The following is a 27,832-nucleotide window of genomic DNA, read 5'->3' as shown; positions in this document are numbered from 1 at the left end:
TGTGATCCCAAATCCAAGTCAAATCAAACCAATGTCTGGGTAGGACCTCCGCATTGAATGGGTTAAGCCGGCACAGAACATGGCTCAGGTGAAGACTCAATTTCTGATTCAAGAGAGCCATCTAGTGGCGCAGGGAAGATAACTCCCACTTCAACAAAACAAATGCAATGGCATTTCTTTATGGCTCAACAAAAAACAACCTCACTAATTTCGTTTCCCCCCCCCCTTCTACAGTACAATACCAGTGCCTTGTAATAAAGTAAAATATTAAATAAAATTTCTATGTTACAGTCCAAATATATTACGATAAGTTTCACAAGTACTCCATCTATAATAGCAACACACAATTTAAACAATTTTGTCCTGCAAAAACCTCGTCTCCAATTTGAATCTTTGTGTTAATTGCTAACAGGAGTAGAAAATATTCTATATTTCTCAGACCAAGACCAATATAGTAATTTATATACAAGGGTCTCAATAATCATATAATTTCTTTTTTTTCCCTTATTTCTAAAAAGATTAGTTTGGAATATTCAAGGTTTCTGCAACACACAAATGCAACATAAACCGATTTCACAAGACGCAGCACGAAAACTAAGTCCGTTCCATCATTCCTTCCATGCCCGTCTCCCAATGACCACAAACCTTACGCCTGATTTAAACTTCGCTGCATGCCAGTGTCTCGCACAGAAAACGGACGATCAACAAGCTCACAGTGTGCATCAGCGTGACGCATTGTGAGCTTGTAGATTGGCTATTTTCCGTGCGAGGCACACTGTGCAACCAGGCATAAATCAGTCTTTCAATTATACAGCATCGTCAAACGGCAAACCTTTTCATATACAGCACCATCAACACGAGAGATGTTCCAATAAAGCAAGAACTGATAACTAGAATGTACACTGTTAAGTAAAACAGAATTCTTTTTGCATTTTTTGAGTTCAAAAGAAAAGATGATAGTTACAGCTTATATACCGCTTGTCACATGCATGAACCCGTATTCATGTTTGGCCTTCTTCCGAAGCCTTGTAACCAAGGACTAGCTACAGTATCTTCTTCCGAAGCCTTGTAACCAAGGACTAGCTACAGTATCTTCACGTACAGTATGACACACTAAACTAAAACATTAGAACGGTTCCCAACTTTTTTCTCTTTTTTAAATCAAGGCCCACTTGAAAATCTTCTAAGTTCTGAAAAGTAATTTTTCAAGATTTTAAAGAAAAGAACCATGTATTGTAAGGAATGATAGCCAGCACTCGCGTTCTGTTCCGCCGAGTCATGACACAGCTGAATTGTATCACTTACAGTATGATTACGCTGAAGAAGGCTTTGTCATGATGCCTGCTTGATTAATAAAATGTAAAACTTAACAAAAAGTTCCTGAATGAATAGACAGAACTGCTGGCTATCGTTCTTTACATGATATACTTTTGGAGCCGTGCACTCAGCAGGTTTTTGATAATTTGTTTTTATGCGTGGAGTTTGTGCTCGCATTCCTTCTAGTTTAAAGAAAATAAAATACCATAACTTATTGTGTTTGTTTACATTATTATTTATATTATTATTAATGTTATGTTATCAATGAAGTCTTAGTGTTTTGCCGATTATTTGAGGGCCGACTTGCAATATCCTTCCTTCGGACCCACAAGTTGGGAGTCGCTGCATTTTAAAAGTTTATACATAAACTTTAAAAGTTAGCCACCTCACGTGAACTCTGTTGTGGAACGCCGTTTGCATGAAATCTGCGGGAACAGCAGTGCATTTCTACAGTACATTAAACACCACAGAGGAAAATAAATCCAGACAAGATTATAGGAGAAATACAAAACATAATGCAAATCAATATCCCAGGCCTCTTTTTTTCTTCATCTTCTTAAAAAGAAAAACACTCATAAATATCGTTCCCATTTTTTGGCAAAACAAAACAAAAAACCTAAGAAAACTAAAATGGAAAATTCCCCCACGCCCGTGACAAGAAGACGAGGGGGTATTTGGGAGTGAACAGGAGGGCAACAGCAGAAGTTACTTTAGCTCGATTCCAGCTTGGCCATTTCCTGCACATAGATCCCTATGCTTTCACTGTCGAACAGCACAAAGTACACCGTCTTGATGGTGGAAGACATGGTGGCCACGAAGTAGGTAGAGATGGCCTTCAGGATGAGCTGTGCAGCGGTCTGCTTGGGGAAGCCGTTTCTACAAAACAACAGGCACCACGTCATATGATCTGCATCTAAAGGATGCAACAGTTAGTCTAACTGATAGACGTAAATCAGTGGTTTTCAGCCGTTTTCACATCAAGACCCATTATTTATTTGGTATTTGAGCCACGGACCAGAGATTTAGCCTCGCAGACCCAAAACTAAAGAATATGTTCATCGTTGGATAAGACTTTGTCCACAATTCCATGCTGTATTGATGTGGTACCATTAGCAAAGATAACAGGCACACATTGGATCAAAATAACAATTCTTCTACATTCTATAATTGTGTAGACGTCTTGTAAATTAAGTATTACATTTTGTTTAACAATAATTTAACTCTTTAGAGTGTAAAATTAAATCAAATGGACCCGTTATAAGGGTTGAATTTGTTACCAACTCTACCAACTCTTAACTGGGGACCACCTGAAACCCCCTCAAGGACCATTGGTGGTCCCTGCACCACTGGTTGAGAATGACTGATAAAGGAGCAACACTTAATCACACTGATAGATTACGATTGAAAAATAATTATAAGCAAATATTTTCAATTATTGGGGTTTTCCCCCCAGAAATGATCCAGCTAAGCAAAGCAAAGCAAAGTTCTTTGTTTACCCAGGGTAAGTGGACTTGTTCATTGTTGTTGCTTGGGCACAAAAAGGTTTAAAACCATTGGTACAGTATGTACTATATAGCATACCATTCACTAAATAGTGGTAACATGACCAGCACTAAACAAACAAAACAAACAAAGCTACCAGATAGCTTGAATATAAGTACGTAATGTCATCTGTGGAATAACAACTTACTCTAGCTATTTTTTTCTCTCATCAAAACTGTTCCAGAAGTATCCACTCACACAGATGTCACCAATTTCTTTTCATCAAGAGTTGCAGCAGGCAGTTTGATAATTAGCATGGCAACATATGCAATTACATAATGCAATTCAATACTTTCCTTCAATATAATCCTACTACTCCGAGTGTGTGTGTGTGTGTGTGTGTGTGTGTGTGTGTGTGTGTGCGTGTGCGTTTTCTTCCTACCTCCCGCTGCCAATTGACGGGAAGGCCACTGACTTGAGCTTCTTCTCGTCAGCCAGTGCCAAGCAGTTCTTCACCGTTTTGTCCAGTAGATCTTCACACTTGTCAGAGCCCCAACCTGGACTGTTGCAGTGGATGACGTACTTAGCAGGTAGACCGAAGCCACCGGACAGCACAGCTGAGGGATGACATAGCAAAGCTTTGAATATGATATATATATTCAAGAATTTGTACACATTTTCACAATTTAAAATAAATAGCAGATCTACAAGCTCGTATATGTGCTATTTTTTTTTATAGCCAGCCAATGTAGTCTAGTAGCCAGAATGTGAACCCGGACATGTTGAGTACACCAACGTTTTATGTTATAAATGTTTAGTATGGGTCCCCATCATGTGGAAACTGCCGGATGCTAACTTGCATACAGTATGTTGAGCAATTTTCATAATTGGCATAATATGTGACCATACCATTAACAACCTATAGAAGGTACTAGGGGGTTTTCATGATGCCGAATCCATTCAAAGCATTCGTTTTGCAAAAAGATCACCCATTGGGTTAAAAACGGACATTGCCGTCACCACAATGTGATGTGTCAGCACAATAATGGGCATGGCCATTTTATGACCAATGAGTGTTTTTTTTTGCAAAACTAATGCTTGGAATGGATTCAGCATCATGAAAACCCCCTAGTTTGACATGTCACATGCTACATAAAGCATGATGAAATATTCTATAGGTTGTTAATGGTATGGTCACAGATTATGCCAATTATGAAAATTGGTCAACATATGCAAGTTAGCATCCGGCAGTTTCCACATGCTGGGGACCCATACTAAACATTTATAACATAAAACGTTGGTGTACTCAACATGTCCGGGTTCACAATGGGGCTCTATGGGCTGGCTACTAGACTAATGTGCTATAGCTAAAATATAAAATGACATCCCGGTTTTACTACTAGGTCCTGTTTTTGCTCTAAACTAAATATCTACAACAGTGGTTCCCAAACATTTTCGTGCCAAGGACCCCCAAATTGACATTTATTAGCCCGCGGACCCCCCATTTGAAAATATATGCCAGAGACCCCCATACGGGGTAACGGGAAGATTTTTGAGTGATTCTCAACCCGCTTAACATTATGCTATGAATATGATTTTTTGAATGGAATTTCTATCTCTGGGACCCCAATTTATATTGTAAAATCAATGTTAATTTAACTCAGTGTGTCCATTTGGTTCCTAACTATCCATCATAGCTGGGGGACCGCCTGGAACTCCCCGGACCCCACTTTGGGAACCTCTGATCTACAAGGTCACAACAGTACCAGTTTGGAGCTTACAGATCGGCTATGCTGCAGATGTTCACCCCACAATAGGAACCGTTAGGATTCAAAGGGTTAAGCATTAAGACATTACGACACTGAGCATTAAAACATTATAAAAGGATGTTTGGATACAATTAAGACATTATAAAAGGATGTTTGGATACAATTAAGAATAAGATAGTGCAGATGACATTAAGTAAAAGGCAGTAGCAAAACAGCAGCGTTAACACAGTTGTAGCAGACATTCTTTCTGGGAGATTGTGACGCATAACTGAAGGCTTCAGTGCCGTCTATCTAACTTTGGCACCCATAAAGCATACCAGAGTTAAATTAATTGCTATAATTAATTAAGTCAGAGTGCAGTTGAGTGCAGTTGAAAAGAGAAAGAAGACAGAATTAAAAATGAGAAACGGCAGAATAAAAGGAGGTGAGAAAAGAAGGACAGACTGGGAGAAGAGGAAGTGGAGAAATAAACACGAGGTAAAATGAAGGGAATGAAGGGAAAGGGAGAGCTACATTAGGTGGTAGATGGTTAGAGGGGAATTAAAAATCTGCGAAAATCTGCCAAATTCTCTAAGATGACGTTTTCGCCAAAGTCTAAGCAAAATAAATGAATGCCCAATTAAGGCATTTAGCACTTACCCAGAGTGGGAATCATAGTAAGCAGAGTGAGCATGAACGCTGCTGTACATATACAGTCAGAAAGGGGCTACTGTATGTATATGTTTATATGCTTCACAAACTTCTGAAATTCCACAAGGCACCAACCTGCTCATCAAGAGCATGTAGGGTTTTAGTGTCTTGCTCAAGGACACTTAACCACAAATCCAGGACGAACCGAGGATCAAATCGGGGACCTTTCGGTTAAATCGGGGACCTTTCAGTTCCCAGACGGCCACTCTACCTCCTGAGTCGCTGTCTGTACACGTTTTAACACAACTTAAGAGCCAAGCGGTCTACCGGGAGAGTCCAACATGTTGAAAGAACAGTTTTCTTTGTGCAATGAAAGAAAGACAAAAAATTGGAGAGCTTAATGCTGTTGAGACCAGGGTATTAGACAGAGGTGGGCTGGGGAAATCACTTCTGCAGACGAGTTGGAGTGAAGCCACGAGGAGAGGAGTGTAAGGAGAGAAGAATTGAGATTAAAGGAGAAGAAAGATACTGTAAAGGCGGAGGACAGACAGAAATCTTAAAAGTAGGACTATGTGAGAAGAGAAGAGAAGAGAAGAGAAGAGAAGAGAAGAGAAGAGAAGAGAAGAGAAGAGAAGAGAAGAGAAGAGACTCATCATGATCTTGGAGCCTGGATGTAATTGAGAAACAGTGGAGCTCTGTGCCGGTTCAAACATCTAGGTTTGTCTGCCTTCAAACAGCCGGCTATAAGACACTGTAACTCAGCTAAAGCCCTTGACGCTGTGAAGTGAGAAAGCACTGTAGTCATACTTCATTAGGCCACACCGCTAGCGTGTGACAGGATCGGACCGAATTACAGAGTCAAAGTCGGGGACAAGCTGATTTCCAGATGGCACAGAGAGACCTAAGGCATGAGAGTGAGTGCCAGTTAGACTGTCTGTGTGATCTTCTTGTGAGGAAAGTGGATTGATGACGATGATTGTATTTTCATGATTGCCTGTAAAGTTGAACTTGACAGAAGAGGAAACGTGTGTAAAAAGGGTTGGTGTGCAAATAATATAGAATGTGAACAAAGGAACACCAGTGTGAGTAAAGAATAAGTTATGAATGGTGCCTGTGGTGAAGTGGTGTTTGTGTGGAACATTAGGGGAACATTTCTGGTGTATTGTATATACCCTTGAATGAACCTATATTCAGTTTAAGTTTTAGAACCACTTTTCAATGTTTCATCTCCAATATATTAATAATTTACAACGGTACTATATGTTATATGGACGCCCCCCCCCCCTCCAAACACAAACCTTTGGACAGGGGCAAAGGGCCTGGATGTTGTACACGATGGGTCATTTTTTTCCTAGTGTTAACTCGAGTCTTGACCCTGGGTTGTTATTCCTATAAATATAATATATATAATATATATTTGACATATTATGTCAAACTCAAGGCCCGGGGGCCAAATCAGGCCCGTGAGTGAATTATCTTTGGCCCGCGGGATGATATTTAATTAGTATTAGAACTGGCCCTCTGGTATATTGCACGGACCACCATAATACTACAAGTCCCACAATGCACTGCGAGTGCATTGGCACATATCACATACTATGAAAGCAGTGCTTGGTGAGGATCATAGAACAGGAAACTGAGCTTAATAATAATGCATTTTCAGTTTTAAATGCATTTACTTTTTTGCTGTTTGCCTGGGACGTCCTCATGAATGCGGTGCCCGTGTGTTGAAACACAGTCCGGCCCTCGACCTCGACCGATTTCTTTATTTTGGCCCACTGTGTATTTGACATCGTTCTCATTGTCTCGTCTCCTTTCATTTTGTAACTTGAGAATTATTTAACGTTGCCCATTGCCCGTCTCGTGTGTGAAATTGATGCATTTTGTAAATAAAATGAATTAAAGAAATGAATGGCACATTTTGACATCTGTCTGCTTGTATGTTTAGCTCTATATTAACCTGTAGTTCTTCAGTTATGCACTCCGTACTGCCTGAGCTAGCTATTCATTATAAGTAGATGGAATTAATTTTAAGAGGACTTGATGTCACCTCAGAAGCGGAGAGATAAGTGGTGCAGTATTATAATATTTGGGGATATTTAGCTTCCGTAGACACATGCACATGCATGGTGTTAAAAACAAGAAGCTTGCATGCAGTGGCATAAATCAAGTACTACCTTTGTCGATATTTGAGATTGTCTTCAACAATCAATATAAATTAGGTTTTAATATAGTGGACACACTGCCCACGAGGTCATGTAAAAGTGTACAACCGTGAGTTTCAGAACTGATTTTACTGAAGCCTTTTCAAGCCTTACAAGGCCAGGTTCCTAGTTACAACTCTTGTTTGTCCCTCTTGTTTGGCTGTTCACAAAACTCGCCTCATTACCTGGGGGGCTAGTCACCTGAAATCGTACTTTTACAGTATGTTAATGCTTTTTCATAGGGCTTTTTGTAACTTCCTTTTTTACCTCTCGATTATCCTTGATATTTATTTGTTTTTACAGTTTAATAGTTTATTATTACATCCTTTGACCTTTTTATTTTATTCTACGGGTAGCTTTCTTATTACATCCTTTGAGCTTTTTATTTTACAGGTAGCTTTCTGGGAGATTTGAACTCAGTGTTAATCCATTAAAACCCGAGGCCGATTCTACAAATGCCTTCTAAATTAGTACTTTAGTCACAGCGTGGCACAAAGTGACACGCGGTGAGCTTGTATATCTGCTATTTCTAAATAGCCGCAGATCCTTTCCCGTTTCAAATGGTTAAAAATGTGAACCACAACTCAGTAACTTAAAATGACAGGCATTGTGAGCGAGGGTAGTGATCAACTTCTTTTCCCGCCCCCTTCACTTAAGTATTTTGGGAATTTATTCGACATTTGTTTAGAAGCGGGTTTGGCCCAGTACCATTGTTTCGAAGCGGGTGTGGCCCAGTACCGTTGGGCTACAGCAGGGTCTGGCCCAGTACCATTGGGCTACAGCAGGGTCTGGCCCAGTACCATTGGGCTACAGCAGGGTCTGGCCCAGTACCGTTGGGCTACAGTAGGGTCTGGCCCAGTACCGTTGGGCTACAGCAGGGTCTGGCCCAGTACCATTGGGCTACAGCAGGGTCTGGCCCAGTACCGTTGGGCTACAGCAGGGTCTGGCCCAGTACCGTTGGGCTACAGTAGGGTCTGGCCCAGTACCGTTGGGCTACAGCAGGGTCTGGCCCAGTACCGTTGGACTACAGCAGGCAGAACAATTTCTGACTCCGAAAACCGACCCAGATCCCCCAGAAATCCCTGTCAGTCTCTGCTGGCTTGGGGTTCAGTCACCTGGTAATCTACTCATGATCTCCTCAAGCAGAACCCGGATTAGGACGGCGTGCTAACTTGGCGGCGTGTGTGAGAGCGTATGAACAGACTACGCATGTGTATTATGTGTGTGAGTGAGAGAGAGTGAGACACAGAAGAAGGAAAGATGAAGGTGTGATGTGTGCTTAAGTATGTGAGACAGAAGGATAACGAGGGAAAGTGAGTAAGAATAAGTGAAGGTCAAGAATAGCTGAAAGCGACAGGGACGATGGAAGTGTGTGTGTGTGTGTGTGTGTGTGTGTGTGTGTGTGTGTGTGTGTGTGTGTGTGTGTGTTACATGTCCACACCACAGGAACTGGCAGGAGTGCAGATTATCCATACAGTAATTGTGATGTGTAATGTAATGATGTTCTGTGTGTTTTATGGAATACTGTGGCATTACCACTGGAGGGCGTTCAGTCTAACTAGTGCAACCGTGTACTGTATATATATACACAAAACAGGCCACCAGGTTTCAACATGTGCACACGCCATGTCACGTTTGCCATCTTGAAAATGTTCATCTCTCTGCTCGGTACATGCTGTACTGAGGCCGATGAATGAAAGGTGCACTATCAGAGCCATCTAAGTAAACTTCCGGTTGTCCCCATTTGAAGCCTTCAAATAGGGACAAACCAATAGATGTAGAAGAGCCGCCATTGGACTGTCCCCATGAAGTGAACAGAGTTTGCGTAACTCTGTCTTACTCTATGGCTCTGAGAGCATCCAAACTATCTCACATGGGTTCATATCCAAGGTTTCAAGTGGTTTATTTTTTGCCCAGCTAGCGAGGATTTGATTGGCTGAGCATCACATATAGCGATGATTTGATTGGCTGAGCATCCCATATAGCGATGATTTGATTGGCTGAGCATCCCATATAGCGATATGGGCATATTGGCTGAGCAATGTAATATCGAGGATAAAAATATTCTGCTACATGCACTTACCACCAGCTACCTCTAGAGGGCCATTTTTCTTCTTCAGCTCCAGGACGGCTTCAACAAACTCCTTCCCTCCCTTCTTCTCCAGAGCAGCACCTGTGGGCCGTGAGAGAGGTCTGGGCTCAGTGTGCGTCCATTATACTGCAAACAGACCGCCGGGGAGAGCAGCGATGTCCATGCACATGGATGGGAGAAGCAGGAAGGCCACACGCACGCACGCACGCACGCACGCACGCACGCACGCACGCACGCACCAAGCCCCCAGTAAGGCTATCCAACGTTGAAGCTGCCACTATACCTACTGGCGAAAAGTGGAACTCCAGCACATTCATGGAGGTGGACGGACGTTCAGTGACGTCGTCATGTGCGTAACGTGCGTCATCCCGGACCTCAGATTTTAGGTCCGGGCTACTCGAGCTATGGAGTTATAACGGTACTTCCGGCAGTCTTCCGGATGCTTCAAAACGCCACTGAGCAACTTCTATTGAAATAAATAGCAGTGGGGTGGGGCTGCGGTCGCTCCGGTCCTCCCTCTATGCTTTATAACTATGGGACGCACACAAAATGCGGTCACTTCCTCTTGCCCCTTTGAATTCTGCTTCTGCCATCATACTGTACCTCCCATACAGCAAAGACAGGGGTACAGTTGATATCTACAGTACATTTGGATGACTCTGCGATCCTTATGGTCAGTGGTGAACTTTGGTAGAGCCTTGAATCATACAGAAACCACCTGGGCATGATTATGTCTAAATTGTGTGTTGATCGATCGATCGACAGACAGTATTATACATTCACACAAACATCACTCACACTATACTGGAATAGACTTCACCTACTGGTGTTATCACACACTATACTGGAATAGAGAACTAGACTTCACCTACTGGTGTTATCACTCACACTATACTGGAATAGAGAACTATAGGTTCTATAGGTATTACTGTATGAATATTACACTCTCACAATTGTGTATGTACCAGTAATATATATATATATATATATTAAAAAATATATATATATCCATTTGGTTTGCATCATTCATGTTCTAAAAGTGTGATTTTTAGACGTCTTTCACCATGCAATTATAATGGATGGAAATGGAATGGCTACTTCTGGTTCCTCGACCACAGAGCACGGCGGCAACAGATGAACATGATGGACAGCATTTGGATTAATATCAGGATTAATATCATGATCCTGGAGCTGTACAGTACAACCCAAGGTTCTACCAAAGAAGTTCAACATCAACTTTTGCATCGCCTCTAATTACATACAGTCACACCCCGCGATCACAGAGTTGTTTCTATATTAGCGTGCTATTGATGTGTGTATGTCATTAATTGAAGATACCCTCCATGTCAAATTGATTAATAGAGCTTTACACATAAGGACACCACATGTGTGTGAATGTGAACTAAATCTGAGCCTTCCAAATATTTTGATTGTCAAGTTCTTTGTAAGCATTGTGAGTGAAACACACCTGTTACAATGTGTATTAAGTTGTAACAATTGGATGTATGATTTATACAAAATATTTACAGTACGTTTTCATACGACAGCAATCTAACTCTTCAAAATGTGATCATGAATATAACAAACAATGTACCCAGATTTCACAGGCTCACACCAATAGTAGATTTAGGACTGGCTTGATCAAATGTTCCTTTAAAGTTGATATTTATGGAACTGAAACCCAAAAGGGAAGGGAAGTGACGGCATCCACACGAACCACATCTGAATGTTCTGGCAACACCGCTGAACAGACACACGAGCAACGTCAGTAAAAACCTGTTCTTCACCACAGCAGAGTGACAGAGCTAATTCATTCAGATAAACAAAATCGGCTTGTGCTTTAATTGGCTGCGTTAACTCAAACAAACTTCTACAGTAGATGCAACATGTCCTCTGATGAACCCTGCGGAATTTGATATCTTGAGAAAGAATATAGTATTAGCTGACAGCAGACATCACTCAAGTAAGGTTAAGCCTGATTTATACTTCATCGCCAGTGTCACCTGCCAAAAACTGCAGATCTACAAGATCACGGCGCTTTGCGCTGCGACATGTTATGAGCTTGCAGATCTGCTATATTAGACGCGTGACACCATCGTATGACGGACTATAGTATAAATTAAGCATTAGATTGCAAAACAAACGAGCGAGACCCCAAATAACCCACCCTGCAGTCAACAGGAACAAACGGCATGATTCACTGAATTTGACAGTGACGTTAACAGAAACTCTGTGCATGACATGAATTACTTAGTTTAGCTTGTACTGTAATAAATGTGCACATGTAGCACAACTAATGTCTCGTTCCATTTCTGCTCAATCCTGCCCTAGAAACGACAGCTGGATATTTAATACCATGATTGTACCAGAACCTGCTACAAGCACTTTGTTGATAAAAAATGTTTCGATTAATTTTGCTGTGTGACGTGCCCACTGCAAGGGAAGGAAGGAACACAAGAGTGTCGGGACCAATGGCCACTTTTGTTGATGGACTCAAACTTGTAGAGTGTGTAGACTGTAGTCTACTGTAGGTGTCTTAGACATAAAATGCTGTGTGAACATTTTGTTCACCGACTGCAGTGCAAGCTACCAGGAACATTTAGAGACGGGTAAGGGGAGAGTAGGTGAGAGATAGAGAGACGGAGTGAGAGCAGTGCACAAGCAGCCGTGGTATCGGAGCTGGCGATGGTTCCATTACCTACTTGACCACCTGTATAGAGGGAGGAGTTGGTCGGGTGAACGACAGCGTCGCTCTTGACGATGGAAATGTCAGCTTGCACAACTTGCAACTACAGATGACGACAGCAACAAGAACAACAACAACAGGCAACGACATGGTGGTCAAAACACAGCGAGTGACAAGGGGCAAGAAGATGACCAAATAAATAAAATATATATACACTGTAACTGAAAGGGCGTTACAAAAACAGGAATTAAAGAAATGTGATCATTCATTATTGGCTGTTGACATCACAACACTCAGGCGACTAGGAACATGGTCTTGTCAACGGTTATTCCAAGGGATAGGATCACATAGCCCAAAAAAAGTTCTTGGCACTTGCTCGTGTGGCCAGACATTTCTGAGATCTTTATCTACCGATACGTGTCGTGACATCTAAATTCAATGTGGGGGCTAGAACTGGACAGAAACCATTTGGATTTGAAAAATAAATTACAGAACTAATGAAAAAGAAGACCCGTTTAAGGTCTTCTGATTGGAATGTTATGACAACTGGGTTTCAAAGCAGGAGGTGTAGGTTTGTTATCTACCGTTTTCTCCCGTTCTAGTCAGTTCATTTAATTTAGATGTCACCGGATGTATTGGTAAGCAGAGATCAATGATGCGTCTCGGATACAAATTGTGCCTGCACACACAGCAAGGCTGCACTCGACAAATCTGCATGCAGGGTTTTCTGTTGAAGCCATGCCAAGCACCCAAATTTAAGTGGTGACTTGTTCCAAGGCTCCAACGTCTCAACACCAACATCTCCTTACATTACTGCAATGTAAGCATATAACTGATATATAATGCAATGAGGCTGACATTTTTACCTCCAAGTACTAGAGGATGTGGCAACTTGGCAAGTATCTTAAAACATCTACAACAGGCTAAATGAGCAAAGCAACAGCTCTGAAGACATTTAATAAAATCCTTGAACGAATCCCAACGAATACATTTTTTCCACAGGGAAACATTAACTGTGATTAAGAGACTTAAGAATTGGAGACATAATTCATAATCAATATTTTCCTTAAATCACCCATTAGTGATTAATTGGTACTTTGCATCCAATTGAGTGTTTTGACATCACAGGAGTTGTTTCAAGGATTTATTTTTGCCAGCAGGGAGACAGGAAGGGCTGTGTTGGGGAGCCTCACCTAGATCATCTTTAAGCTCAAGTTCAGCATTGGTGGGGTTGATGACCCCCTCCACATCAAAGCCAGCCATGTTACTGACCTCGCTGTGGATGAGGTTGAGCTGCGGAAGGGGTAGGGGGTCAGCGCAAGAGGAGGACCAGTGAGGGAGGAGGAAGAGGACGCATGCCATACGAGGAGGAGGGAGAGGTCAAGGAGAAGGAGGGAAGGAGAGGAGGAGGCAAAGCCATTAGAAAAGATTCACACACCCACACACCATCATCTTAGGATAGGGATACTTTGACTCTTTGGGCCAGTGATATTCACCTTGCCTGAATGCACATAGTGACTGAATGTTGAATGCATTTTGTTTAAGTGATACGCATGTCTAATTGTATGGTCTGTGTTTGTATAGTATTTTCTATGGACTGCCAGTCCAAAGTGGACTCTGCATGGTAGGGACGTCCTACTCCCTGAGCCAGGCTTGCACTTGAGCACGTTCCTAAAGATGGAAGACTTGAGCACGTTCCTAAAGATGGAAGACTTGAGCACGTTCCTAAAGATGGAAGACTTGAGCACGTTCCTAAAGATGGAAGACTTGAGCACTGTGATGGACAGCTGGGACAGACACTTCACAGGCGTTATGAAATTGGTTCCTAGTTCCCATTTTCACCAATGTTCCGCTGATTTAAACCCACAATGTCTCCAGTAGACTAAGCAGTGTATCCTCTGGCATCCCAGAGTCATACTAAATATGTCTCTGTACCAACAGCAACGCATTCCTGTCAATGTATTCTGATCATCGATCTACGCCTCTCGTTTCCAAACATGAACGCTAACAGTGCCAGCGAGCCATTCAAAAACAATAATGGGAAAGACTAGACCTGGTTACATGCCAGTGGGGTTATGCCGTGTTGGTGAATTATGATTAATCCTTCCAAGTCGGCCAGGACACCCATGACCCAGGCCCCATTTAAATTGCATTATAAGACAAACTGTGAGACACCAACTATGTGTTTTCCATAACAGTTGTGCAGTGGGCATGCAGTTCAGTGAGAGTTCTCCAGTCCATACAGCTCGTCCAGGCCTAGAGATTCGTCAGCCTGTGGCGAGACGTAACAGCTGTGAGGAGGACTGAGCTGAAATCCCCAAGGAGAACCAGAATGCTCATTGACCCTTTTCTACACTTGCACTTGCCAGAGTGAGAGTTGGGCCTGCTTGGCTTCAGTCATAGCTCAGAAAAAGCCAGAACACTGCAGTACCTATTATGTCCTGTTGGTGTTTAATCTGTGCATGCAGCGCCTCGTCAAGCTTATTTTCAAGTAGGGACTGAACATGTCCTAGCAGAACTGGCTGCGTCCAAAAGTGCAAAATGAGCTACTGTAGTAATAGAAAGTAAATCCGAGTTGACTCTGAGCCCTCGCCAGTGCAGCCACCTCACGGTGCACCAGTGACCAGCAGACGAGCGCATTAATAAGAGTATCAATACGAGAATACCACAGCCTTAATAGGCCTAACATACATGAGAACAAACGTTCAACGGTTCATTCGGAAACGGAAACAAATGTCAGAGGCCTAGGAAATGCCATTACGACTGGCCCCAGTAGGGAACAGATAACTCACTCGTGCATGCATGCAATGTTTCAATCATGGCCAGTCAGTGACTCACCCAGCCAGCCAGCCAGTCAAGACAGTAAACAACATGGACCCATATTGACCCACCCCCCCCTCGGGTCTGGTACGAAGAACATGTTTCAGAATGAAGTGAATAGTGCTGAATGTGAGGGAAGATGAAGAGGCAACTAAATCTCAAATTGTCAAAGTATCCCTTTAATGACAGAAGAATTTCCAGGGGAATGTATTAGAGTCTGTTAGTATTGCAGGCTTCCACATTCATGAATCATTCATTATCCCTTCAAGTTGAAACAAATCATTTATTGAGCTACCGCAGAGGTTGAATTTGAGACTCGATTAAGAATTGCCCAGTGGGAACGGCAGAGCAGAATAATGAGGTGCATTTGAATTGAGGCAGAATAACCCATTTTGAGCAGGAACCCCTTTTGGTGGTTACATACATTATGTTGTAATTTAGCTATTGAAAAATAGCAGATCTACAAGCTCATAGCGCGCCACCGAGTGGCGCGCTATGAACTTGTAGGTCTGCTATTTTTTTTAAATCGTTAAAATGTGCATCAAATCTTTCAGAAAATTGTCATGATTTAGAAAACTTTTTTTTTTAAATTTCGACGTCAGGCCTGAATGGGTTAATACAGCGCAAGAGCAAACCCAAGCAAGGACTGGTGTAGCTCATTATAATTACTAGACTGTAAAATGTCAAGATAGACAGCTATATTTATAGCTGGCTTATTTTGCTAATTGGGAGAGTTAATTAGCGTTCATCTGATTCATTATCTTGGATTGATTTTTAGCAACTCCAGCGATCTCTGATTAGCTACCTAGTCAAGTATCCTCGGTGTGCCCTTTATATGGCAAGGGAGCATATTGGAGTCCATCCAAAATGATCTACATATTGTATAATAATCACTTTTTAAAATACAATTGACTTAATGCTGCCTTTTAGTCTGTTCCGTTTAAAATGCATAATATATGTAATTTGTTGAGTCTTGTAATAATTGTCTATAATGGGTCAATGGAGCATACCAAATATGCTGTTTCAATCCACAGTATGTCCATCTAGAAAGGTACAATGTAGGAGGTTGAAATAATTTCATAACAATGGCTATGAATCTGATTTCAAATCCTGTAGCATGTGATGCATTTGTATGAGAATCCTTCCAAAAATGTGGGTATTTTATTTATTGATGGGGGGAGGCAGCGGGTGGCAATCATTGCTACAAGCTGTGTGGGGAATCCAACAATAGTAGTGTGTGTCACCATGCATTAACCACTTAAGCCTGACACGTCAATAACGTCATACACAGAAAATAAGACAATCTACAAGCTCACAGTGCATTGCTCTGTGATGTGTTGTGAGCTTGTAGAATGGCTATTTTCACTGCGCAACACCGGCACACGACATGTATAAATTAAGCACATAAGCCTAGGTTATTTCTTAGAACTAAAATAACATACCCTGAATAGGGACGTCAGAGTTAATGTTAAACGCAAAATCAGTAAAGATAAACTACTCAGACTACTAGGTGGAATGGCTGTGGGTGACATCAGCTCCTGATTTACCCCCAAAGTTTTGTCCTTGTTCTATTGCAGCAGCCTGGATTAATTAGCCTGCTAGCGTGTGACATACAGTAAGCAGCAAGTGAGCTCACAAGAAAAAAGAAAAGCACAAAGCGCGATTGTTTTAACAGCAGCGGCAAAGCAAGGAGGTGCATATACACGTTGCCAGCCATAGCATTCTTTGGTGTTGCAGCCAGCTGAACTTGTACAGTTCCTTTCATACATAGGCTATGTGATCTTTATTTCTCTTGGCCATGACCAAGATCCAAGATCTTCTGGATAAATAGAACTCGTTTTGATGTGTTGTGTGTTAAACGATTACACTCTGGTGTTTATGTACCCCAGGGAAATGGAAATTAATGAAAAATCAATATGAGGCTACATTCAAATAATTACAAGCCCAAAATTGAAAACCTATATTGTCTTGTTGACAGTTTCTATTGATAAATAGACCAGAGTAAGACAAATACTCCATCAAATTTCTCCTTGTACTGTAGTTCCTGGTTAAAAATACAGTAAACTGCATTACTTATAGTGATTGAATAAAATCACAGGCCTAGACTTTCCAAGGAAGGGACTGCACACTCCAGGGAACTATGTCAGGTGCTATAGCTGACGAAGCTCACGGTGAAACGCATCGTGCTAATAAATACGTTGATGATGCAGTAAGTTGTCCGTCTTTGTTCCCTGGAGTGTGCAGTCCCTTCCTTGGAAGGTTTATCTCTCTTTTTGAAATATATATATTGGGTACAGTATAAGTGTGATAATGCACAATGAAGTGTTCCCATAATGGAAAATAATAGGAAAGTCCATATCCCACTACCAAGTTCCTCATGCCTGCCTCAAACACCTTGTCGTGCATTATCACTTGCTTAATTCATGAAATTAAGTAGGCTAATTGTTTTTAACCGTCTCATAGTTTCATTTCCTGTATTTTAATGTCATTGTTAGGCCTGTCCTGTAAATATAACGGGTGCAACAGTTAACACATTGGATCCCAAGGATGGGTATACTCGTCCTATAAATGAATTATGCGGGGCGCTCATGACGAGCAGGCTCGTCTTAAGGTGTTTGATATCGCTATAAGAAAGCCCTGCTGAGTTTCATCTTTGGAATCGCTCCGGTTGCTACGGAGGCTTGCTAAGGCCTCGGCAGCACTGCTTCCGTTTCTACATAGCCATTAGCTTCTGAATTAGCCGCAGACTTTGCACGCTCTTTTCTGAGAATCTACGCCGTTGTCCTTGGTTTTGAACAAATTGCAGATGTTCGGAGGTCATTTGTGATTTTCCGGTGATCGCAATTGGAACATTGGCGTTTTCTAGAGCAAGGATTGGCCTATTTTAGTTTGCTAGCATTAACGCTAATAATTTAGCATTCAAGATGGAATATTAAAACGGATTCTGATCCGGTGGCACGCAAGCACCATCACTTTCGTCCACCAGGTGGCACTCATTGTTACAGTTAAGGAACAAATCGATTTAATGAATTATTTAAAAAAAAAAAAAAATTAGTAATACATTTCATAAATAGTAAAGATATCAGATCTACAAACTCTCAACACATCGTGATATGATGCATCGTGAGATTGTAGATCACGTATTTTTGCCCGCCACCATTGTACAATATATTATAGTTATAGGGCTTAAGTATTTCATCAGACTAGTCGATTATTCAAAATCAATTCATTAAAGTAGCTATAAGCAATACTATGTCAACATTTTAAAGACCTTTTTTGTATTCAGACATAAATAAATAAATAAAAACTTGATTATCAAGATTAAGTCGGTGAAAGGTCAAAATGTTGGTTTCGATAACATTTCTCCGTTAATTGCCCAGCCCTAAATAGGTAGCACAGACCAGTCTACTAGCATCTAGTGCTAATGAAAGTGCTACATTGAAAGAGGACAAGGACACATACCTTTTGTCCCAGGAAGAGACTCTTGCTGGAGAGCACGGTGAAGCCATCTCCTGGAGTGCCCTCTGTGGTGCTGTCAGCCGACGCCGCTTTGCTCACCTCACCCTGCTTCTGAAAGGAACACATCCATGAGGTTGTCACCATCATAAAATTGTATCAATCAATAAATAACAATGTATTTTTTCGCATTGAATGGAACATATGTATCAGAAATGTTTAAACATGGAAACGGTAACGGTTCTAGCAATTCTGCAAAATAACTATGATAATTTATGATTATTAATTGTGATCATCATGCAATTATGTAATAATTATGACAGGCCTACACATCAACTCGGTTTTATTCAGACATCACAGACCTTCCCACATTACATCATTTTTTAAGATGCAACCTTTCAACATTGGTAGAGAACTCTACCCCTCCCCCCACTTAAAGTCATGCTGAGACTTCATTTCAGTCTGTCCTTCTTTGGCGACACCTCTTGCAGCGCTGCCGTCATTGCAGAGTTTGTCTAATGGGGAAGGAGCACTCAGAAATGTATGCTGCAGGGTGCTAGAGCCAGAGCATATTTTGGAATGCAACATGTCATCAGAAATGGCATTTCCGAACAAGAAAACCTTTAAAAAAGCAGTGCCTAATATTTCCAGTCACTCTGTGTACCTTTGCCCTTCCTCCTGTCTTCTTTCCACTTAGCTTCTTTGTCACTGGCTTCTTGGCTGTCTTGGGTTTCTTCTCGGGAGCCGGTGAGACGGGCGTCTCCAGCTTGCCCTTGGCACTCCTCTTCTTCGCCAGCAGCTCAGGGTGGATGTTGGGCAGGACGCCGCCCGCTGCAATGGTCACCCCCTTCAGCAACTGAGAGAAACAGACAGGGCACATGTCAGTCAGTGGCACTAGATTGCACCGATATACCGTGGTGGTCAGTCATTGGATTACCCACAGGTCACCATGGAGACACATGACATGAGCCGTTCTATTAACTCTAACCCATCCATTAACTCTGAGCCATTAAATGCCTAACCATATACATCCTGTTCTGGGGAGAAAAGTCTGCAAATTGCAGATCTAGAAGCTCACAACACGTGACCGTGTGACACTTGTAAATTGTCTATTTTCAGTAAAGAGATTTGGGAAGGGAGCTAGTGGGCCTAGTATAGAGTATGGTATTGATATGACATGGTATTGAGTATATTTTCTGTAACTGTCTTATATGAAAGTCATATACAGTAAGTTGGCATTCAAGTAATTAAGAAACATTTCATTGTACTCAAGATGTGGAGCAGGTGCAATTCCATCCTCTGATTGCCTCCATGGTTGTTTCTGTTCAGCTACAGTCAATACTACCAAAGAACGTGGAAATAATGGTAGTCATTATTTCTATTAAATGGATTTGTTTGAGTAACTGTTGCACCCTATTGCTCTGCAATTATAGAATGACAAAGAAAACTTGAAACGTTGTTAACTTAACACTGATATATTATACAGAATACAAATGACAGTGCTTAGGAGGGAGAGAAAATTGCTTTAAAATTGCTTGTGTCCCGTGTCAAAGAAATAGCAAGGATGTGTACACAGATGGACTGGTACAATAGTGAGCATAAATGCACACTAAACAACAGCATCTTATTTAGATTTAGGCTCTTAATCGGACGAATCAATACATAATTAAGACGTCTGGATGTTCAGACAATCTTTTGATTTACTGCAGCATGTACTAAATGATTTTGTCTGGTTTCTTTACATTTTGAAAATAACTTGCAGATGCAGGAAGGAAGTACTGCATTTTGAATAAATGTATGTAAAGCAAAGTTATTGATCAATCATACCATAGTATTCCCAGTAATTGGAGCACAAACACGTATGCACACACTTACAAAAGTTACTGGCAGTCGTTTCATTGAACGCACTCCCATCCCACGTCAAATTGGCTCCTTCCATCGAGACTTTGAAATCTCACATTAAGACCCACCTCTATACCTTGGCTTTTAACCCCACTTGAGTTCCTTCGGTCCTTGTATATGTTTTGTCTCTCTGTGATGCTGTTGCTTTTCTGTTTTTTGTGATGTGTGAGTTGTTTTTACTGTTTGTACTTTGTTTTCTCGCTGTTGTTGTTCTGTGTGGTAGCTATAGTGCATTTGTTTTTATTTACCTGTACAGCACTTTGTAAACCCTGAGTTGTGAAACGTGCTATATAAATAAAGTGCATTGGATTGGATTGGATTGGATTCATTTGGTGAAACAATGAACCTGATTGAGCTCCTCGTCGTTGGCGATTGCCAGCAGGATGTGTCGGGGGGTGACTCGACCCTTCTTGTTGTCCCTTGCTGCGTTACCCGCCAACTCCAGGATCTCAGCTATAGCAAACAACAACACAGATACCACAGAGGTGATATCAGCAAAACATTGATAGTACAAAATAGGCTATTGTGAAACATTTGGGAAATTGTGGAAAAGTGGAAATCTCATTTTGAAAATGAAATTCAACAGAGAACCAGAGCTGACATGATTTAGGCATACTAGCTGGGTCACGTTTTTTACCCCCATTCAGAATTCCCATAGACTTGTTTAATATTGCGTCAAATAAGAACTTTACTGTATTCCAAAAATAAACAAAATTAGCATGGCTGTTTGACTCATATGGAAATTAAGCATTAGCTAAAAGGTGAGAAAGCGCTAATGTTACTGGCACTGAATTAGTAAAATTTCCACCAGAAACAGACTGTATCAAATATGATATGAGTGACTGACTGTCGTAAACGATACAGAGCCTCCCTGACAATATCGCCGGGACAGTTCATTTATTTTTGTCAATTATTTTTTTCAATTCTTATGCGAGACAATTCTAAGATAACCCAATGTTATTCACCACAGAAAAATCACTTCCGTGACCCAGGGGATGAACGGGTGACGCCAGGACTGCGGTACTAAATCCGATCTAGCCTGGGCAGCATTCCTTTTCGGGTTTATGATCCGGTCGGGAGCGGATGATAGCGTTACGTGACGCCATGTTGTAGTCATCGTTTTGCTGGACCGCAGGTCACATTTACTATGAAATCGTGCATTTCCAGTCAGTCAGTCGTTTGGCATGACCATATATGGTCTTGCCTCGTGACATGCTCACGTGACATCATCAGGGATGGAGATCTCTGATGTCATCAATATTAAGCCCATATATGGGAAGGCCCATATATGGAGATCCCTGATTTCATCAATATTGGCCAGCAACTGTACATCTGACCTCAAACCCTTAGATCTCCATATATGGAGCTGACCTGTTCTGACTTTCCATATGTTGATCCTTCCCCATCCATCCTTCCTCTTCGATGTCTCCCTTTTGACTGATACCTGTCCATTTAAACTCTAGACGGGCCGGCCCCAAAGTTATTAGTGCAGCCACGGCCAGCAGCCGGCGAAAACTAGAGTTCTCAACGGGCCCGAAAATTAAGGCCCAGCCCTACCTGGGCCCTCATCAAACCCTGTACACTCAAGACACTGCCCCCCTTAGATCTCCATATATGGAGCTGACCTGTTCTGACATTCCGATGTTGATCTGATCACATCAAACCCTGATCACTCCATATATGGCCAGTACAGAATTCATTCCATATGTTGATCTGACCCCCCATGCCAAAGCGCCAGCGCTCGCCTAGCAGTCTGCTGTCACCCAGGCGGATGCGTGCAGTAACAGTATCTTACAGTAACAGCGTCTTACTGGTAGTCATCAGGCTGGAACCCTCAATCTGGAACTTCCTTTCACTCAAACCGGAAGAGCTCAGGCTACGAGAGAATGAGTCACGCTTTTATTGGAAAGGTAACTATTAATCTTCCGGTTTGAGGGAAAGAAGTTCCAGATTGAGGGTTCCGGCCTGATGACTACAAAACAATGACTACAACATGACGTAACGATATCATCCGCTCCCGACCGGATCACACAGACCAGGCTTTCCTCCGAGGTGGGAAGCCTGGTGACGCGAGGTTAAATCCGATCACAGCCCAGCCCCCTCACCGGTGGCAATAATTGGCTGAGATTCGCAAGTGATTGGCTGAGACAGGGGGAGCGCTTGTTTAAAGTCGTTTGCTTAACGAGACAAACGATTCCGTCAACCACGACTTGCCAACTCGGACTGCGCGCTTGTCTGCCTTGCTGAGGTAACAAAACCAAGCTCCCCGTTTTCCTACAAGAAAAAAATATATACATAGCTCACCGGTGAGGTATTCGAGGACGGCGGCCATGTAGACAGGTGCCCCCACTCCGATGCGATACTTGGGCAGGCCCCTCTTGATGTAACGGAGCATCCGTCCCACAGGGAAGATGACCCCCGCCTTGGTGGACCTGGAGGTCTTAGTTGACTTCTTCTTTCCTCCTCGGCTGGACATTGTGCTGACGGCACCAACAGCGGCAGGGTCTGCTGGGACACCCAGGAGGACAACGTGGACAACGTGCAACACACAGGGTCTGCTGGGACACCCAGGAGGACAACGTGGACAACGTGCAACACACAGGGTCTGCTGGGACACCCAGGAGGACAACGTGGACAACGTGCAACACACAGGGTCTGCTGGGACACCCAGGAGGACAACGTGGACAACGTGCAACACACAGGCCTGCCAAATCAGGGTCTTCTTTTAAAATCACTCAATTTTAGATTGTATCGTTTGATTCTCTTGCCATTTTATTTCTCACTGCACTTTATATATTTTAGCATATACACCGGTATACGTTATTGTGAGTTCTTTTATTTGATTGCTGATTTTGATAACTGCTTTATCATCATCATAATGACAAGAAAACCATTACACTTTAAAGCGCCTGCGGGGTGACACTACCCACAGACCCCCCCCTGCATTTTTCACATCTGCCTTTTATAGCACCACCAAGAGGCAGACTTTTGTAAAACACATTTTTTTATATTACTCCTCCAGTTTAAAAATCCTGCACATGTCATTGCTACACAGTATCCCTATAGTCATGTGCTCAAGACGGATCTGTCCGATATTTCATATTCCATCCTAATTGGCTAACATTGGCTTCCAAAGTTTGCAGGATTGGCCCGTTTTGAACAAAAAGCCTCAAATCATGAGCAATTTAGGTGCAATTTACGTGAGATTTTTCACACACTTTCCTACTAGGCTGAGGAATAAATTCCACCCTTTTCACATTGTTTCCTCTATTTTTTTCTCAGTCAGTGTTTTTTAAAGGGAGTTGGGGAGGCAGCTGCCTGCCCTGCCTCTATTGTAAATACACGCCTGGCCACTACCAATTGATTTGGTCAAACATGAAAAACGACTTTTGAATGGTTATGTGGCCTGGTGGTCTGACAAACATGTAAAATCAAAGTTCATTGTTTCTAGCCATAAAATCCACCAGATAGGCTAGTGTTAGAAAGGAACACCCAGGGCAGGAGCAAGTTCACAATCAGTAGACAAACCAGGATTTATGTGTCATTCCCGACTCGGGGAAATTACTTCTCTGAATTGAACCAGCAGCAGCTTGCTCAGAGTGAGCTCACAGGGGAGCAGTTGGAGGTTAAAGGTCTCCACACACCGGGCGCGAATCGGATGCGAATTCGGATTTATAGCGGCGTTTCTCCATCGGTTTTCCGAAAAACGCGGCCGGTGTGCAACCACCTTGAATGCCTTGCTCATGGGCACTTAACCAGGCAACATGAAGCTGCCGATCAATCCAGGGACCTTCTGATTCTCTAATCTAGTTATGAATCTTGAACCTAAGGCAACTAAAACTATTGTAAAGGTTGTTTGCTGTAGTAACTAAGGCAGTGCGTTTGAATCTGCATACAGGGCTCTCGCCCTCCCACCCCTCACTGGGGAGAAATCGGGTAGGAAAAACGGGGACACAGCTAGGCATTACCCCTGTCAGAGACTGCCCCAGGAAGCTCATGTGACCATGCTGGCCTGGGACTGTCCAATGTTTTAACTTAAGACTGGCCTGGGACTGTCCAATGTCTTAACCTAAGACTAAACTTCACCCAGACATTTCAAATCTGATTAGACATTTTGATGATACATGATACTGATAATTGTTTCAGTTAAACCTTAAAGGACCACTTCACCACTTTTCAACCTGTCTTATATAATTGGTCCTCACTAATGTTGATAAAATATCACAAAAATGTTTCTACTCGGTCTGTGTCTCATAGGAGGGCTGTGGGCAGTTCAGAAACCCGTCCACCAGTGACATCATCGATGGGGAATCCAAGCTAATAGAAACTGCAGGCTTTCTATTCCTGAAAAGGTGCAACGCGAAAATGGAAGCCATCGTTCTCACGATAATAAAAATCTAAAATTTTTGTAAAAATTAAAAAAAATCTTGTTTAAAAAGAAATCTGCCTAACGATCATGTCACTGGTGGACGGGTTTCTGAACTGCCCACAGCCCTCCTATGAGACACAAATTGAGTAGGAAAGAAAATTGCCATTTTATCATGATTATTAGTGAGGACCTATTATATGAAGATAGGTTTAAAAGTGGTGAAGTGGTGAAGTGGTCCTTTAAAATAATTAAAATCTTTCTAGGCCTTGAAGAATAAGGCAAAAGCAATATTTGTTTAATAAATTATAATCATTTAGCCTAGAGTTGGCTAGTGTTAATTGCAAAATATCACATTTTCTAAACCGTATTGTCAGTCGTACTGCAGCAATTTAAACGATATTTTCTTTTTTCCACCTAGAAAACCACCAATTTCTTTATTTCTTTTACGACCATGAAATAGTCATTGGGAGAAAAATTCCTCCCTGCAACATCTGGACAGGTGTACAGTAGCAGTAGGTGGGGGTTACAGTAGTATCCTACAATAGTGACGCTTGCCAAAAATAACATATAGCAGGCAAGACAACAACAACCATAGGTCCATAGCATAGCTTGTAGATCAGTTATTTTTGGCAAGCGCCGACAACATCGCGCGATGGAGCAGAATAAATTGACGCTGGCAAGCGAGAGATTTCCGCGTGTCAAGAGTCCACACCAGATCACGTGTACACATATTTACAATATTATGGGATTGCACCATTAATTCTATTCCGTTCCAAGTGAAACTGTCGAACGCCCCCAATTAAACCAAGTAGGCTACATCAGCCCATAACACAGTGAATATTTTGGAGAGGGAAATATCCGGGGGGGGGAAAGGGCAAAAATTAATAACACACGAAATGTCAGTGGCAGCCAGCTGCCCCGACACTCGTTCCCTCTCAACACTCCACCTCGGCCCAGCATGCAAGGAAATCCCGAAATGACAACGTTTACACGGGAGAGTGGACCTGGCGCAACGGTGCGCAAACCCCCCCGACACGACGTTTAACCACCCGACCCTGTGAATTACTTACGGGAATGTATGTACGGCACGGCAATATGTCTACACGGTCTTCTGATCAGTGTTCCGTCAGGTTAAATTATCCTAACAACACGCTCGTAAAGTAGCACCTACATGAGCTTGCGATGTCCGGTTGGCGAACTTCAAAATAAGAGTATAGGCCTACTGGGTATGAGTTGAGTCAGAGTATGATCGTCCTTGTACAGGTCCAATAAAGATCATAAACACACAACTTTTTTTTCTATCACCAATCATGCATTGTAAATGTTTAAATGGTTACATTGTAAGAACAATCATCTGCACATGTGGTGCATAATACCTTTATTATTTGCAAAAACAAAACAAAAACATGCTTGTTAAAAGACTGGTGAAAAGTAATATTCGTCTAATCCCAGTAGACATTTGAGTAGACGAACACGTAAATAGACGTACGTACACGTAGTAGATGAAGATGAACACTGCACCAAAATGTGGAATGCTCTGTACACTGGTTTCTTTCTAAATTGTCCTGGAAAAATGTGTATTTTTTATTATTGTGTTGACTGTGACTGTAGGCTATGTTATGTTGATGGATTAGGCGTCCCAAAAACTGCAGTTCCCCCAGGTTCCGTGGCACCGGACCGTCATTTACAAACTTCTTCATGTCAACCCGTTTAATTTCAAGAACCCCCACATACATTAGGCTACGGACCCCCCCATTTAATGGAATTTCTATCTCTGGGACGCCAATTTATATTGTAAAATCAATGTTAATTTACTGTAACTCTGAGAGTGTACAAAATGGAACCAAATGGTTCCAGTTGGTTCCAAGCTATAATTTAGCTGGGGACCCCCTGGAAGTTGGAACTCCCTAAAGGACCCCTGGGGGTGCCCGGACGGTCGGACCCTACTTTGGGAACCACTGATTTACACTACAGTGACTGGGCAGTGCAGTGGTGGGCCAGTCTGGGCCAAATGTTAAATTAGTTGTCCGTTGGTTGTGTATCATTTATGTTGTACTGTGAATGTGGTGATGTGGCTTCTATTTCAAGTATTTGTATGGGCCTCGACGCGAAAAGTCAGTAGAATATCTACGCGCTGGTTGTGGTGGGCCAGTCTGGGCCAAATTCGACAAAAATGTCCATGCCGAATTTTTGTCTCAGTCCAGTCTCTTAAGGACCCCTGGGGGTCCCCGGACGGTCGGACCCCACTTTGGGAACCACTGATTTACACTACAGTGATCGACTGGTTCAGTGCAGTGGCGAGTGGCGACCCTTCTCTGCTGGGCATGTGACCCAGGAACGCCATTGCAGCAGGTGGCACTGGCCCTTCCCCATGGTGGACCCCGCCTGGCTAAGGGCCTCAATGCCTCCTTCACACTGAGTCCCCTCCAAGTTCACTGCTTCTGCTTGGGCGAGGACTTTGAATTAACAAAGCGTTTACGAGAAACATTGGCCAAGCACCATGCTTTGTCGTTGCATAATGTTATCTGCAACATTATTAATCAACTGAACGCTTATTGTGAAGTCCACCGACCGGAAGTGAAAAGCTTACACTGAGGAACATGACAAGCGTGTTTCAACGATGCATCCTATCCTGACGGAACACTGGTGCTCGTCTGTCAATCCCCGGTAACAAGCCTGGGCAACCAACAGTGTCAACTCCCACAATCCACAGCGAGCTAAACATTGAAGCGAGTGAGCGCGCTGTTGCCATGTGTAATTTGGTTCTATGCAAATAGCAGACTTGGATGGAAAAATCCTGTTCTATGAGTATGTCGATGATCTTTACCCAGACTCACTCACAGCCTTTATCGAATCAGATAAACACACCAAATCTGTCCCTCACAGTGGAAATCAACAGACTTAGTCATTAATTAATTAATTCATTTGTTTGACATCCTGATGATCTGATTCAATTAGGTGTAAATTATTTACCCAAACATACCTGTTATAAGAATACTTGGTACAACACCCATTATTATATAAGCCTACTAGTTTGCTGTCACTGTGAGGATTTCTGATTTTCTGGTTCTCTCAAGAGTGTTTGCACTTGTGCTTATTGATTTA

The 27,832-nt window shown here is 42.3% G+C and overlaps 1 protein-coding gene across 9 annotated transcripts; it reads right to left on the bottom strand.

Annotated features, from left to right (window-relative positions):
* Nucleotides 1-219: 219 nt before the first annotated feature.
* macroh2a1 (macroH2A.1 histone) lies at nt 220-27,832 on the bottom strand. Of its 9 annotated transcripts, none has more exons than XM_079508877.1 (10): nt 27,711-27,832; nt 22,663-22,863; nt 20,705-20,811; nt 19,121-19,312; nt 18,463-18,570; nt 13,453-13,473; nt 12,193-12,283; nt 9,486-9,575; nt 3,242-3,416; nt 220-2,193 (listed from the first exon to the last, which is right to left on the bottom strand). In XM_079508877.1, exons 1-10 carry the CDS (start codon nt 27,739-27,741, stop codon nt 2,028-2,030), a joined length of 1,182 nt encoding a protein of 393 aa, XP_079365003.1. In that variant the 5' UTR covers nt 27,742-27,832; the 3' UTR covers nt 220-2,027. The 9 variants fall into 9 exon arrangements, with proteins under 9 accessions (XP_079365003.1, XP_079365002.1, XP_079365004.1 ...); XM_079508876.1 differs by having other exon boundaries at nt 22,663-22,866; nt 27,711-27,792; XM_079508878.1 differs by having other exon boundaries at nt 18,463-18,567; nt 22,663-22,866; nt 27,711-27,792.

Source organism: Electrona antarctica (assembly GCF_951216825.1).
Source record: "Electrona antarctica genome assembly, chromosome: 8".
NCBI classification, from domain to species: domain Eukaryota; kingdom Metazoa; phylum Chordata; class Actinopteri; order Myctophiformes; family Myctophidae; genus Electrona; species Electrona antarctica.
Note: the sequence above shows the minus strand (reverse complement) of the source record. Positions and strands in the feature narration are given on the sequence as shown.